The following is a 14498-nucleotide window of genomic DNA, read 5'->3' on the forward strand; positions in this document are numbered from 1 at the left end:
AACCCACCCTCGGAGCCACTTGGGAATGACTGTCCGGAAACCCTACGAAATGATCCCTCTTCCTCCTTTGCCACATCCTCTTCCATCATCGCCAGGAGCGTTTTTTTCAAAGACGCATAGAAGTGGGATAGTAATGCTGAGAACGGCGTTATCGGCACTGGCCATGTTGGTGGAGTACTCAAAACAGCGCAACAAGGAACACAGGTCTCGCATGGAGGCCCAGTCATTGGTGGTGAAGTGGTGCTGTTCCGCCGAGCGACTCACCCATACGTGCTGCAGCTGAAACGCCACTATCGCCACAGTCTGGCCAGTATGTGCAAGGTGGAGTTCCACCTTGTGGGCACGTCGCATATGAGGTGGTGAGCAGGAAGGCCGAAGTTACGCCGCAGTGCTGACAGACTAGCAGCAGCAGGGTGAGAACGCCGAAAGCGCGCACAGACGGGCCGCACTTTATGCAGCATTCCTTAATCTCTGCACCACCAAATTCAGCACATGCGCCAGGCAAGGGATGTGTGTCAAACTGGCTAGTCCCAGAGCTGCTACAAGATTTCACCAATTATCACACACCACTAGGCCAGGTTAGAGGCTCACTGGCACAAACCACTCATTGGTCTGTTGTTCAAGGCCTGTCCACAGCTCCTGCACGGTGTGGGGTTTGTCCCCCAAACAGATATGTTTTAAAACAGCCTGCTGTCGTTTACACCTGGCTGTGCTGAAGTTGGTGGTGAAGGTGTTAACGCTGAATGGATGAGGAGCTGGTACAGGATGAGGAAGCAGAGTAGGAGGAGGAAGCAACAGGAGGCAAACTGAAGTGCCCTGCAATCCTCGGTGGTCGAAGGATATGCGCAAAACTGCTATCCGCTTCAGGCCCAGCCGCCACTGCATTTACCCAGTGTGCTGTTATGGAGATATAATGTCCCTGACCGTGCTTACTGGTCCACGTATCCGTAGTGAGGTGCACCTTGCCACAGATGGCGTTGCGCAGTGCACACCTGATTTTGTCCCCCACTTGGTTGTGCAGGGAAGGGAAGTCTCGCCTGGAAAAGTAGTGGCGGCTGGGCACGACGTACTGTGGGACAGCCACCGCCATAAGGCCTTTAAAACTATCCGTCTCCACCAAATGGATTGAAAGCATTTCAAAGGCCAGTCATTTTGAAAGGCTGGCATTCAGGGCTAGCGATTGCGGGTGCGTAGGGGGGTACTTCCTCTTCCTCTCCAGTGTTTGGAAAATGGAGAGCTGAACGCTTCTGTGGGACATTGTGGAGATGCTTGGTGACACAGGTGGTGGTGTTGCTGGAAGATCCTCTGTTTACGGGATGGCAGGTGGCACTGTCACTCCAGAGGTGGATGAAGAGGCCGAGACTGCAGCAGAAGAGGAAGCAAGAGGAGCCAGAGACCTTTCTTGGTTTTTGAGGTGTCTACTCCACTGCAGCTCATGCTTAAATGCCTGGTCATGTAGGTTGTGCTCAGGTTGAGAACGTTTATGCCTCGCTTCAGGCTCTGATTGCACAGCGTGCAAACCACTCGTGTCTTGTCGTCAGCACATTGTCTGAAGAACTGCCACGCCAGTGAACTCCTTGGAGCTGGCTTTGGTGTGCTCTGTCCCTTGCTGCGGTGGGCAGTAGCAGACGTACTGTCTAGAGGATAGCCGCTCCGCTTTTGCACCCTGCTACCTCTTCTGCTGTGCTGGTGGCTCTGTGCGACCAACGCCTCTTCCTCCAACTACATAGGTCACTCGCATGACCTTGATTCCACGTGAGGTTGAGGACCTCATCGTCCTTCACATCATCTTCCACCCAATCTTCACCCCTGCCTTCCTTGCCGGTCTGCACACTTTTGAAAGCCCCAGCAGTTGGCATCTGTGTTTTGTCATCATCCGAGACGTGCTGCGATAGTCCTCCCATGTACTCATCTTGAAAGATAAATGGTTGGGCATCGGTGCACTCAATCTCTTCCACTTCTAAGGCAGGGCTAGGTAGATGGCCCTGGGAAACCATGCTAACGGAGTCATCAAAAGCAGAAGAGACTGCTGCATTACTTGGGGCTCAGACTGCTTGGCTGATTTGCAAAGGGGTGCGGTGAAAGATTGATGGACATCGGCTGCAGGTGCCAACTATGGTCTTTCAGCAGGAGACTGGGTGGGAGACAATGTGAAGGAACTGGATCCACAGTCAGCAACCCAATCTACTATCGCCTGTACTTGTTCAGGCCTCACCATTCGTAGAGCCGCATAAGGCCCGACCAAATACCGCTGCAGATTCTGTCGCCTACTTGCACCTGAGGTAGGGTTTTCACTTGTGCGTGTAGCTGGCACAGATGGACCATGTCCTCTCCCTGCAACAGGAGCTCCACCAGCAGCACCACAACCTGGGCCTTGTCCCTTATTTGACGCTCTCCTCATATTTCTCGAATTTAGGATCTTGCCCAAAATGGGTGTTTACTTAATAGTAGAACAGAACGACAGTATGTACAGGGTGTATTTCACAGGGCCTGAACCAGACTAGGCCTCAATTAAATTTGTTTGCCCAAAATGGCTGTATTTCAAATACCTGAATCAAGCCCCTGCATTTAAAGGGCGTATCTCACACGGCCTGAACCAGACTAGGCTTCAATTAAATTTGTTTGCCCAAAATGGCTGTATTTCAAATACCTGAATCAAACCCCTGTATTTAAAGGGTGTATCTCACACTGCCTGAACCAAACTAGGCCTCAATTAAAGATGTGTTTGCCCAAAATGGCTGTATTTCAAATAACTGAATCAAACTCTTGTATTTAAAGGGTGTATCTCAAACGGCCTGACCCACACTAGGCCTCAATTAAAGATTTGTGCACCAAATGGCGGTATTTCAAATATCTGAATATAACCCAAATATATAAAGGGTGTATCTCACAATGACATATGCAGCAAAGGCTGCTAAATAACCTCTTTTTGCACAAACGGGTGTTTGTTTAAAAACTGAATATGGCAGCAGTATATAACCCTGGAATTTCAAACGTCAAGATGCTGTAAGGCCTGAAATATTGTGTATTTTCCCCCAAAAAGGGTGTTTTATTAATAGAAGAATATAAGTCCTGTATATACAGGGTGTATCTCACACGGCCTGACCCAGACTAGGCCTCAATTAAAGATTTGAGCACCAAATGGCGGTAATTCAAATATCTGAATATAACCCAACTATATAACGAGTGTATCTCACAATGACGTATGCAGCAAAGGCTGCCAAATAAACTTTTTTTGCCCAAAAAAAGGTGTTTTATTAATAAAAAAATCAAACCTCTGTGATTAAGGCCTCTTTCACACAAGCGTGACGGATTAGGTCCTGGTGCGTTCAGGGTGTGTTCAGTGAAACTCGCACTATTTTGCAAGCAAGTTTAGTCAGTTTTGTCTGCGATTGCGTTCATTTGTTCAGTTTTTTCCGCGCGGGTGCAATGCGTTTTGATGCGGTTTACAAACAACATCTCTTAGCAACCATAAGTGAAAAACACATCGCACCCGCACTTGCTTGCGGATGCAATGCATTTTTCACGCAGCCCCATTCACTTCTATGGGGCCAGGGCTGCGTGAAAAACGCCGAATATAGAACATGCTGCGATTTTTACGCAACGCAGAACTGATGCGTGAAAAACAACGCTCATGTACACAGATCCATTGAAATGAATGGGTCAGGATTCAGTGTGGGTGCTTTGCGTTCACGTCACGCGTTGCACCCGCGCGGAAAACTCGCTCGTGTGAAAGGGGCCTAAAGGATGTATCTCACACGCCCCGAACCAGACTAGGCCTTATTTTAATTTTGTTTGCCCAAAATGGTTGTATTTCAAATACCCGAATAGAACCCCTGTATATACAGGGTGTATATCACACGCCCTGACCCACACTAGGCCGCAATTAAATTTTTTGGCCCAAACGGGTGTTTGTTTAATAACTGAATTTGACAGCAGTATATAACCCTGGAATTTTACACGTGCTGATTCTGCAAGGCCAGAAAAATTGTGGAATCTGGCAAGAAAATGTGTTTTGAAAAATCAAGAAAATGATGGCTGTATTTCTAGCTTAAATTGCACACTGACTAATCCAGATGTTGTATATTGCCAAAAAAGTGTTTTTTTGGTAACCGAATATGAAAGCTGTATATATTAAACTTGAATTTAACACTTGCAGATCTGAAAAAGTGTTTTTTGGCAAATAAATTTGTTTTTAAAAACCCAGAAAATAATGGCTGCATTTCTAGCTTAAATTGCACACTGACTAATCCAGATGTTAAATATTATCTAAACATTTTTTTTTTTTTTATAACCGAATATGAAAGCTGTATATATTAAACTTGAATTTAACACTTGCTGATCTGGAAAATAGTTATTTTTGGCAAAAAAGTGTGTTTTTAAAAACCCAAAAAATGATGACTGTATTTCTAGCTTAAATTGCACACTGACTAAGCCTGCAAATGCACAAGATATTGTAAATTGCCAAAAAAATGTGATTTTCAATGTCCCAAAAGCTCAGAGCTTGCATAAAATGGCTGCCGCCGCCGCCGCCCACCTAACTGACCTAGTTATTTTTTTTTCCGGTCAGGGCAGGATAAAAAAAATTGTGCCTTGCACGCCAAAGAAGGCTTTAGAACATATAACTGCACCGATGAACAGCAAATAGGCCCTTACTTTTTTCCATTTATACATGCCACAAAAGGCTTTAAGTCAAATAACCGCACCACAGAACGGCAAATAATATATATTTTTTGCCACTAATACATGCCAAAACGGACTTTAGAACATATAACTGCACCGCTGAACGGCAAATAATATATATTTTTTTGCCACTAATACATGCCAAAAGGGCAAACAATGCTTTAGAAAATACAACTGCACCGCACAAGGGCAAATAAGACATATAAATATTTCCTTGTAATAAACCCTGTCAATGGCTGTATCAAACAGCACTTGCACCTCAATAACAAGAACGGACTACTGGAATTACAGAGCTGTATAATGGCAATATGGATCCCCAGTCAGTGCAGCAAGGTGTAATAGGATTGTTCCTAATACCCAGGTTGTAACCTCCCATACTGAACCCTAGACTGGATTCACTCATCCTTGCTGGGGACATAATTGTACAAGAAGGGTCTCCAACAGCACTGTACAGCCTGCCTAAACTGTTTACATTAAGAACAGATAAATGAACCCACAACTGAGGAAATCCTGTTCTGACACAAAGAGTGATATATATTGACTTGTAGGGATCTGCTTTGTTTTCTGTATTAAATGATGTATTAGCAGATTTAAGTAGCTAAAATAGTTGTTTTATGTTATAAACTGATAAAGGTTACATTTTAATTGCGGGACCTACTGTTAGAAGACTCAGCCTTTTGTCTGACCTCTAAGTACACTGAATGTCTTGTTTTATTAGTCTCTAATTTAAGTATAAGATAAGGCAATGTTGCAGGAGAGATGAAGCATCCATATACAGTAGGCACAATTTAGCTGATAACTTTATAGATGTGGTGCACTTTTTAATGTAATTTTTTATTTTTATTTGTTGCAAAATCAGCTGTGAATGCTAAACAGTGGTACAGTATAAATGACATACAGTGCCTTGAAAAAGTATTCAAACCCCTTAAACTTTTCCACATTTCTTTTCCTGTTCCACCCAAAATCCTAAATGTATTTAATTGGGATTTTATATGATAGACCAACACAAAGTAAGAAGTATGTGTGAAGTGAAAAGAAAATGGTTTTCAAATTTTTTAATAAATAAAAATCTGGAAAGTATGGTGTAAATTTATATTACGCCCCCCCCCCCCCCCCCCCCAATTCAATACTTACAGCTGTTAGTCTTTTAGGCTATGTCTCTACCAGCTTTGCACTTCTACAGGCTGAAATTTTTGCCCATTCTTCATTGCAAAATAGCTCAAACTCAGTCAGACTGGATGGAGAGCATTTTCAAGTCTTGCCACAGATTATCAGTGGGATTTAGGTCTGGATTTTGACTGAGCCATTCTAACACAGGAATATGCTTTGATCTAAACCATTCTATTGTAGCTCTGGCTATATGTTTAGAGTCATTGTCCTGCTGGAAGGTGAACTTCCGTCCCAGTCTCAAGCAATTTGTAGCCTCTACCAGGGTTCCTCCAGAATTGCCCTGTATTTAACTCGTCCGTGATGCTGCCTCTGCCATGTTTCACAGTGTGTTTAGCGTGATGTGGTGCTAGTTTTTGGCCAATCATAGTGTTTTGCATTTAGGCCAAAATGTTCAATTTTGGACTCATCTGATAAGAGCACCTTCTTCCACATGTTTGCTGTGTCCCCTACATGGCTTGTGGCAAACTGCAAATGGGACTCCTTATGGCTTGCTTTCAAAAATTGCTTTCTTCTTTCCACTCTCCCATAAAGGCCAGATTTGTGGCGGACACAACTAATAGTTGTACTGTGGGCAGATTCTCCCACCTTAGTTGTGGATCTCTGCAGCATCTCCAGAGTGACCATGGGCCTTGTGGCTGTTTCTCTAATTAGTGCTCTCCTTGCCTGTGCTATCACTTTAGGTGAACAGCCATGTCTTGGTAGGTTTGCAGTTGTGCCATACTTCTTTCATATTTGGATGATGGATTTTACAGTGGTCCATGAGATGCTGAAAGATTTATTTTAATAACCTAACCCATCTCTACAAATTTATCTCTGGCCTCTCTGTTGTGTTCATTGGTTTTATGATGCTGTTTGGTCACCAATAGTCACTAACAAACTTCTGATGAATGAATATATTTATGAATATCAGAGTACAGGAGGCTGAAATCAAATGTACACCACCCTTCCAGACTTTTATTTATTAAACTTTTGAAAACCATGTCTTTTCTATTCACTTCACACATACTGTACTTGCTATTTTGTGTTGTTCTATCCCAAGTTTGCGGGTGTAACGAGAAATGTGCAAAAGTTCAAGAGGTATGAACATTTTTTCAAGGTTCTGTAGCTATACTTCTTTCTTCTAATTTTAATCTAAATATTGCGATACCTGCAACAAATATGCCAAATCAATGTTTCCATAGGTAGTTTTTGGCAGGCTGTGCCTTCCCTTGAAATAAATAGATATAAGAGAATATGCATTCCTGCCCCCCAAGATGCATGTGTGTTGTGGTATCCTCCGATCCCCTGCATTGGTGTGAGAGAACCTTTTCACTGTGTACTTAATGAGTTTCTGCAAGAATGGGGGAATGGGGGAGGGAAGGGGTTGGCAAACCCTCCCATTTGTACGGACCTGTAAAAGAAGGATTACTTATTTGCTTCCGAATGCCGGTAAACTGTCACATGTTGCAAGGGGATCCGATCTCCACAGTGGCTGTGATTGGCAATGTCAAACTGGATGCTGACATCAAGGGAGCACTGCAGGCCTGAAGGAGAAGGAGTGGGAAGCCGGCACCGGAAAGCAGGTAACTAATCCTTCCTTTACAGGTCTGGCCAAATGGGGAGGTTTGCCAACCCCCCATTTTTTCACAACCCCTTTGTGGTACAGAAGAAAGGGGCATGATTATAAGAATGAAAATTCCAAATCTCTACAACTCTCAGAATAGCTGACTATGATTCAACATTCAGTAAAAAAAAATACTGAAAATAGCAGCTCTGTACAAACTGCTGTAAAAGGTGTAATAATATATACCTGAAAATAATAAATAAATGAAACATAGAAAGCAGTCTTGTTGATCCAAAAATTAACATACCTGAAATATGACTGTAAAATATACAACAATTATAGTTGTACTGACAAACAAGTTCTTGGCTTTTACTCTTTCACCATCTAGTAGAGCAACAAGAGCAAAGGCAACAGCACCTCTCAAACCGCCATAAGACATCACCACTTGATCTATTATTTCAAGCTGTACCATTCTGTAGCGGTTTAGAATCCATGTTTGAACAACCACACCTGAAAAAAAGAAAGATTTAGATCAAACATTTCAGTTCTATATAATAATTTACATAAATTATGTTTGCTTCCACTAGGCTTTCTGCACTAATTGGCCTGCAAATAAGTGGAGTAAAAAAAAAAAAGAATCGTAATTGGTGCGGAGTGTAATTCTGTGAACTTGCAAAGTGGTTGTATATAGTATAATATAGTATGCTGGTCTATTTTGTAAACATTCAAATTGTGTAGAACGACTGACACAATTTAAAATTAATTTTTCTTTTCTGATACACTAAGGGGAGGAGTTAATTGCCTCAGGCGCTTTATATTTAACTACAGGACTCAAATAAAAATACTGAAATATTATTTTATTATAAATATATTCCCAAATACATTTCATTAGTCATAACGGCTCATTTTGACTAGGGAGCAATCATTAGAAGAAATAAAATGTCTTTTTTCAGCCATCTGTCCATCCAATTCAGCCAGTTTTCCTGCAAGTTGATCCAGAGGAAGGCAAAAAAACTGTGAGGTAGCCAATTTTCCTCACTTTAGTGGGAAAAAAATTCCTTTACGACTCCAAACAAGCAATCAGAATAACTCAATCTAGCAACAACCCATCTTTAGTAACTATAACCTGTAATATTATTACACTCCAGAAATACATCCAGGTCCCTCTTAAACTCTTTTAGTGAATTCACCATCACCACCTAGATGAGCAACCAAAAATCATATGTACCCTAAACTAGTACCAACAATACTGCCACCCTATCCCGTAGTTTCTAAAATGGGGTCACTTTTTTGGAGTTTCTACTCTAGGGGTGCATCAGGGGGGCTTCAAATGGGACATTGTGTAAAAAAACAAAAAAAAAGTTCCAGCAAAATCTGCCTTCCAAAACCGTATGGCATTTCTTTCCTTCTGCGCCCTGCCATGTGCCTGTACAGCTGTTTACGACCACATATGGGGTGTTTCTGTAAACTACAGAATCAGAGCCATAAATATTGAGTTTTGTTTGGCTGTAACTGGATACAAATTATTAAAAGTGAAAATCTGCCAAAAAAGTGAAACTTTGAAAATTGTATTTCTATTTTCCATTAAATCTTGTGGAACACCTAAATGGTTAACAAAGTTTGTAAAATCAGTTTTGAATACCTTGAGGGGTGTAGCTTCTTAGATGGGGTCACTTTTATGGAGTTTCTACTCTAGGGATGCATCAGGGGGGCTTCAAATTGGACAATAAATCTGCCTTCCAAAAACCATACGGTGCACCTTTCCCTCTACGCCCTACTGTGTGCCCATACAGTAGTTTATGGCCACATATGGGGTAAATATAGCATTTTGTTTGGCTGTTAACCCTTGCTTTGTTACTGGAAAAAATGGATTTAAATGGAAAATTTGACTAAAAATTTTAATTCTCAAATTTCATCTCCATTTGCCAATAACTCTTGTGCAACACCTAAAGGGTTAACAACGTTTGCAAAATCAGTTTTCAATACCTTGAGGGGTGTAGTTTCTAGAATGGGGTCATTTTGGGTGGTTTCTATTATGTAAGCCTCACAAAGTGACTTCAGACCTGATCTGGTCCCTAAAAAGTGGGTTTTTGAAAATCTCTGAAAAATTTCAAGATTTGCTTCTAAACTTGTAAGCCTTGTAACATCCCCCAAAAATCAAATATCATTCCCAAATTGATCCAAACATGAAGTAGACATATGGGGAATGAAAGTAATAACTATTTTTGTAGGTATTACTATGTATTATAGAAGTGGAGAAATTGAAGCCTGGAAATTTGCAATTTTTTACAAATATTTGATATTTTTTCAGAAAAATAAATAAAAATTTGACTTCATTTTACCAGTGTCATGAAGTACAATAAGTGATAAGTGATGTACAATAAGTGCTGCAGTTATCCAGAATGGCCTGGATAAGTCAAAGTGTTTTAAAGTTATCACCACTTAACTTTCAAAATTTCTATTTCTCTGATTTGGTCTGCAAATTTTGGGATGCGTATGACTTTTCGATCGCTTGCTATTACACTTTTTGTGATGTGAGGTGGCAAAAAAATAGTTTTTTTGACAGTTTTTTTATTTATTTTTTATGGTGTTCACCTGAGGGGTTATGTCATGTGGTATTTTTATAGAGCAGGTTTTTACGGACGTGGCGATATCTAATATCTCTTTATTGAAAAAAAAACAACATGTTTTAGCATATCCATAGTCTGAGAGCCATATTTATTTTTATTTTTTGGGTGATGAGATGACTGATGTAGGCACTCATTTTTTGTGGAATGAGGTGACTGTTAGATTGGTACTATTTTTGGGGGCATACGCCTTTTTTATCGATTGGTGTTGCACTTTTAGTGATGTAAGGTGACAAAAATAGCTTTTTTTACACCGTTTTTATTTTTAATTTTTCATGGTGTCTATCGGATGGGGTGGATCATGTGATATATTTATAGAGCCATCATTACGGACACGGCGATACCTAATATGTGTGGTTTTTATTTATTTTTTCTATTTTTTATTATAAAATTAATTTTTAACGTTATCTCTGTCCCACTCTGGAACTTCAACTTTTGGGGGTCTGATCCCCTCTGCAATGCATTACAATACATCTGTATTGTAATGCATTGCCTGTTTGTGTACTGTTCGTTCGGCACCTGTAGAAGGAAGGTCCTGATGCCGTGCAGGGCATTGAGCAGCCTCTGCACGGCATCGAGCTGCCTTGTCACGCATCTAGTCCCCGAAACAGCAGCGCAGGTACTCGATGCACTGCTTCAGCCTCCGCAAACCACTTCCATGTCGCGGTCAGCGTGGACCACGGTATAGAAGGGGTTAATCCGCCGGCATCGCTGTTTCAGCAGGGTCCCGGCAACCAGGGACTGACGGACCCCTGCAGTGATCAGGCGAGCACCGCTCCGGTGCCTGTTCGATCACTCCACCGTGCATGTACGGCGGAATGCATTCTGGCAATGCATTCCCCGCCGTACATGCACGGTGTTCTGTGTTAAGGGGTTAAAGAATCCTCTTCTATATTTGTGTACAAACCTTCTTTCCTGTAGACGCAGAGGATGTTCCCGAGTCACAGTCACAGTCTTGGGAATAAATAGATGATAGGAGCAATCTCTGTACTGACCCCTGATATAGTTATGCATAGTTATTAGATCGCCCCTTAGTCGTTTTTTTTCTAAATTGAATAATCCTAAATTTGATAATCTTTCTGGGTACTGAACTCCACCCATTCCAGTTATTACTTTTAGTTGCCCTTCTCTGAACCCTCTCCAGTTCCAGGAAAGGAGAAGGGCTGGCAGATCTGTCTTATTCATCATTTTCTACGCCTGTTTTAGGCCTCATGCACATGACCGTTATTTTGGTCCGCATCTGAGCCGCAGTTTTTGCGGCTTGGATGCGGACTAGGGATCGACCGATATACATTTTTTAGAGCCGATACCGATAATCTGTGAACTTTCAGGCCGATAGCCGATAATTTATACCAATATTCTGTGCATTTTACTTTTTGAAAGAACAAAAAAATTCCTACACAAATCTGCTGAAAATAAACGTGTTTATTGTTAACGTTTTGGCTTTTTTTTTTGTAAATCCTTTTTTATTTATACTTTTATAACCATTTTGGTGTTTGTGTTTATTTTTTAACTTATTTATTTTTTTACTAACTTTTAGCCCCCTTAGGCTTCTTTCACATGAGCGTGTCCGGATGCATTGCAGTAAAATTGCAGTCAGTTTTGACCGTGATTGCGTTCAGTTGTTCAGTTTTTATCGCGCGGGTGCAATGCGTTTTCAACGCGCGTGATAAAAAACTGAATGTGGTATCCAGATGCGAACTTCTTAACAGAAGTTCAAGGTTGTGTAAATTGTATTATTTTCATTATTTGCATACTACAATAGGGCTGGAGGGGTTAAAAAAAATAAGAAATAATTTAACTAGCCTTAATCCACTTGTTCGCGCAGTCGGCATCTCTTCTGTCTTGTTCTGTGAGGAATAGGACCTTTGATGACGTCACTACGCTCATCACATGGTCCATCACATGATCCATCACCACTATTGTACTATGCATTCTGTATTAAGAATGCTATTATTTTCCCTTATAATCATGTTATTAGGCAAAATAATAAAGATCGTGTCCCCATCCCGATCGTCTCCTATCAACCGTGCCTGAAAATCGCAGCGCATCCGCACTTGCTTGTGGATGCTTGCGATTTTCACGCAGCCCCATTCACTTCTATGGGCCCTGCGTTGCGTGAAAAACGCGCAATATAGAACATGCTGTGATTTTCACGTAAAGCAAAAGTGATGCGTGAAAATCACTGCTCATGTGCACAGCCCATAAGAAATGAATGGGTCCGGATTCAGTGCGGGTGCAATGCGTTCACCTCACACATTGCACCCGTGCGGAAATCTCGCCCGTGTGAAAGAGGCCTTACTTCAACTTTAAATCAGCGCATCTTTATTACCTGACAATGAAGCTCCAGTAACAGGCAAAGCGGGCGGCGGCGTAACGTCACTCACTCACGTAACGCGCCTGCTCCGCCTGCTTTATTCATAAAGTGGGCAGAGCAGACGCGTGTCACGTGGGTGAGTGACGTTACGCTGTCGCACGCTGTCTGCCTGTTACTGGAGCTTCATTGTCAGGTAATGAAGATGCGCTGATTTTACAGTTGAAGTAAAAGTTGTTTCTTGCTGCTGCTTATTAGCCTCCCGCTGCTGCAGGTTAGCCTCCATGAGGGCTTTCACGACAGCTTCCATTTTGTTGAGGTTGTAATTTCGCTGGTTTGATGTAAGACATAAAACCGTGCCCAGAAAAAAAAACTAAAATATTTCGGCCTTGCCCGCATCCTCTGGTAGATAGAGTAAGCGGATGCAGTACAGAGGCAAAATAAAAGTTCTTAACTCAAACTTCAGTGTTTATTCACACTTGCGGCAGTTGCACAAAACAACACGTCACTTTGCAGTCTTTGCTGTTAATTCATTAAAGACAAGAGTTGAACAGCACTCCTCGTAGTTTGGACGGTGCTCAGTGATAAATGTGTTTATCAATATTATCAGAAAGACCGCGGCACTCAGAAACTAATGTTGCATAAATTTCTTATTTTCTTTTCGAACATCACATTACATTATGTTTGCTCCATGATGTCTGCTTATTCATTTGTTGTATCTACTTAATACTATTATTTTCAGTAGATTTATAGATTTATTGATTTGTATATACCTGTTTACTATTCCATAAATCATGTATCCCTTGTGACAATCATGTTTCTTCTACTGTAATCAGATAATAGTACAATCATGTGACATATAATATTTCATCTTCTATACATGATATTTGAACCATATTGTTTATGCTACTTTGTTCTTTTTTATATATCAGGATGTTAACAAGGACTTGGATAAGACCGAAATGTTGGCCAGTAAACAACTATGAATAAATTTTTTCGGAGGGATATATATACACACAAAAAAAATGTAAATAAGAAAATAAATAAGAAATGGATGAAACATTCTTTTCCGAGTGCCGTGGTCTTTCTGATAATTTTGGTGTTAATTCACACACAAATGGAAAGTTCAATTTGCACAGAACAACATGTCACTTTGCAGTCTTTGGTAATGTAATGACCGGCATCACGCACAGGGAGGGAAAAGGGAAAGCCCTGCCCAAGGGAGAGGGAAAGGTGGTGACCCCTGACTCACCTTGCGGCTGGCACCTGACTGCCCTGACGTCCCTAGACTGGTTCCTCACACGTGCCTAAACCCTGGCTTTCCCTAAAATGAGCCCTAGATAGTGAACGGGCCGGTGGGATCGCTAGTCCGCACCACTGACACTAAGAGGGAAACACCAGGGAGAGGACAGACAATACAGACAAACACATAAACCCAGGTGGGCGACCACAGCAGACCCCAAAGGTCCAACAGGGATCCGGAGGGAAACGTTCTGGACCAACAACCAGAGAATGCAGCTCCAGTGGGTCAGTATAGATGTCCAGGCAGGAAGCTCTATATCTGGCAACCAGAGAAGTGTGAGAGGGGAATATAAGGAGGTTGGGAGTGCTGGACAAGGAACAGCTGAGGAGAAGGAGTTACGGATCCCTGAGTGAGCCAAAATGGGTTGCAAAGCAAACCCAGAAAGCTACCATAAGGAAACAGCCCTATCTTACATAGAGTGCGCAGCCAACCACTGCGACTTCCTGACCCCGGGTATAACGGAGTCAGGCATGGGTCTTGACACCCTCGTGACAGGTGTTAATTCACACACAATGGAAAGTTCATATTGCACAAGTCATCTTGTTGGCAGTTCTGCCTCCAGTAGTCCACAGCAGGCTTTAGGGGGCCTGTATTCCTTGCACATGGGTCTCAGCCCTCCAGTCCAGCACAAAACTTCAGATCCCAACACAGAGACTCAGCTGCTGAGCCCAGCTGCCTATTTAAGGACAGCCAGGTGCTGCCAAAACCCAGACCGGCACTTAAACTCCGGCCCGGTATTTGACCTCACCTGGCTGGAAACCAGCCTAGCCGCACACGTTGGAAGGAAAATACCTGCCTTCCCAGACAAAACCCCTTGCTGTGTCACGTTACTTGTAATCAACATGCAACAAACTGTCT

General features: G+C 42.1%; 1 protein-coding gene across 1 annotated transcript in view; it reads right to left on the reverse strand.

The window, feature by feature from the left end:
- The window catches only part of SLC9A3 (solute carrier family 9 member A3), a 251718-nt gene that overhangs the window by 15487 nt on the left and 221733 nt on the right, over nt 1-14498 (reverse strand). The window contains exon 7 of the mRNA XM_044294736.1: nt 7704-7906. Coding sequence (XP_044150671.1) covers nt 7704-7906 — 203 coding nt within the window. The remainder of the gene's footprint in view (nt 1-7703; nt 7907-14498) is intronic.

This window comes from Bufo gargarizans, chromosome 5 (assembly GCF_014858855.1).
Source record: "Bufo gargarizans isolate SCDJY-AF-19 chromosome 5, ASM1485885v1, whole genome shotgun sequence".
NCBI classification, from domain to species: domain Eukaryota; kingdom Metazoa; phylum Chordata; class Amphibia; order Anura; family Bufonidae; genus Bufo; species Bufo gargarizans.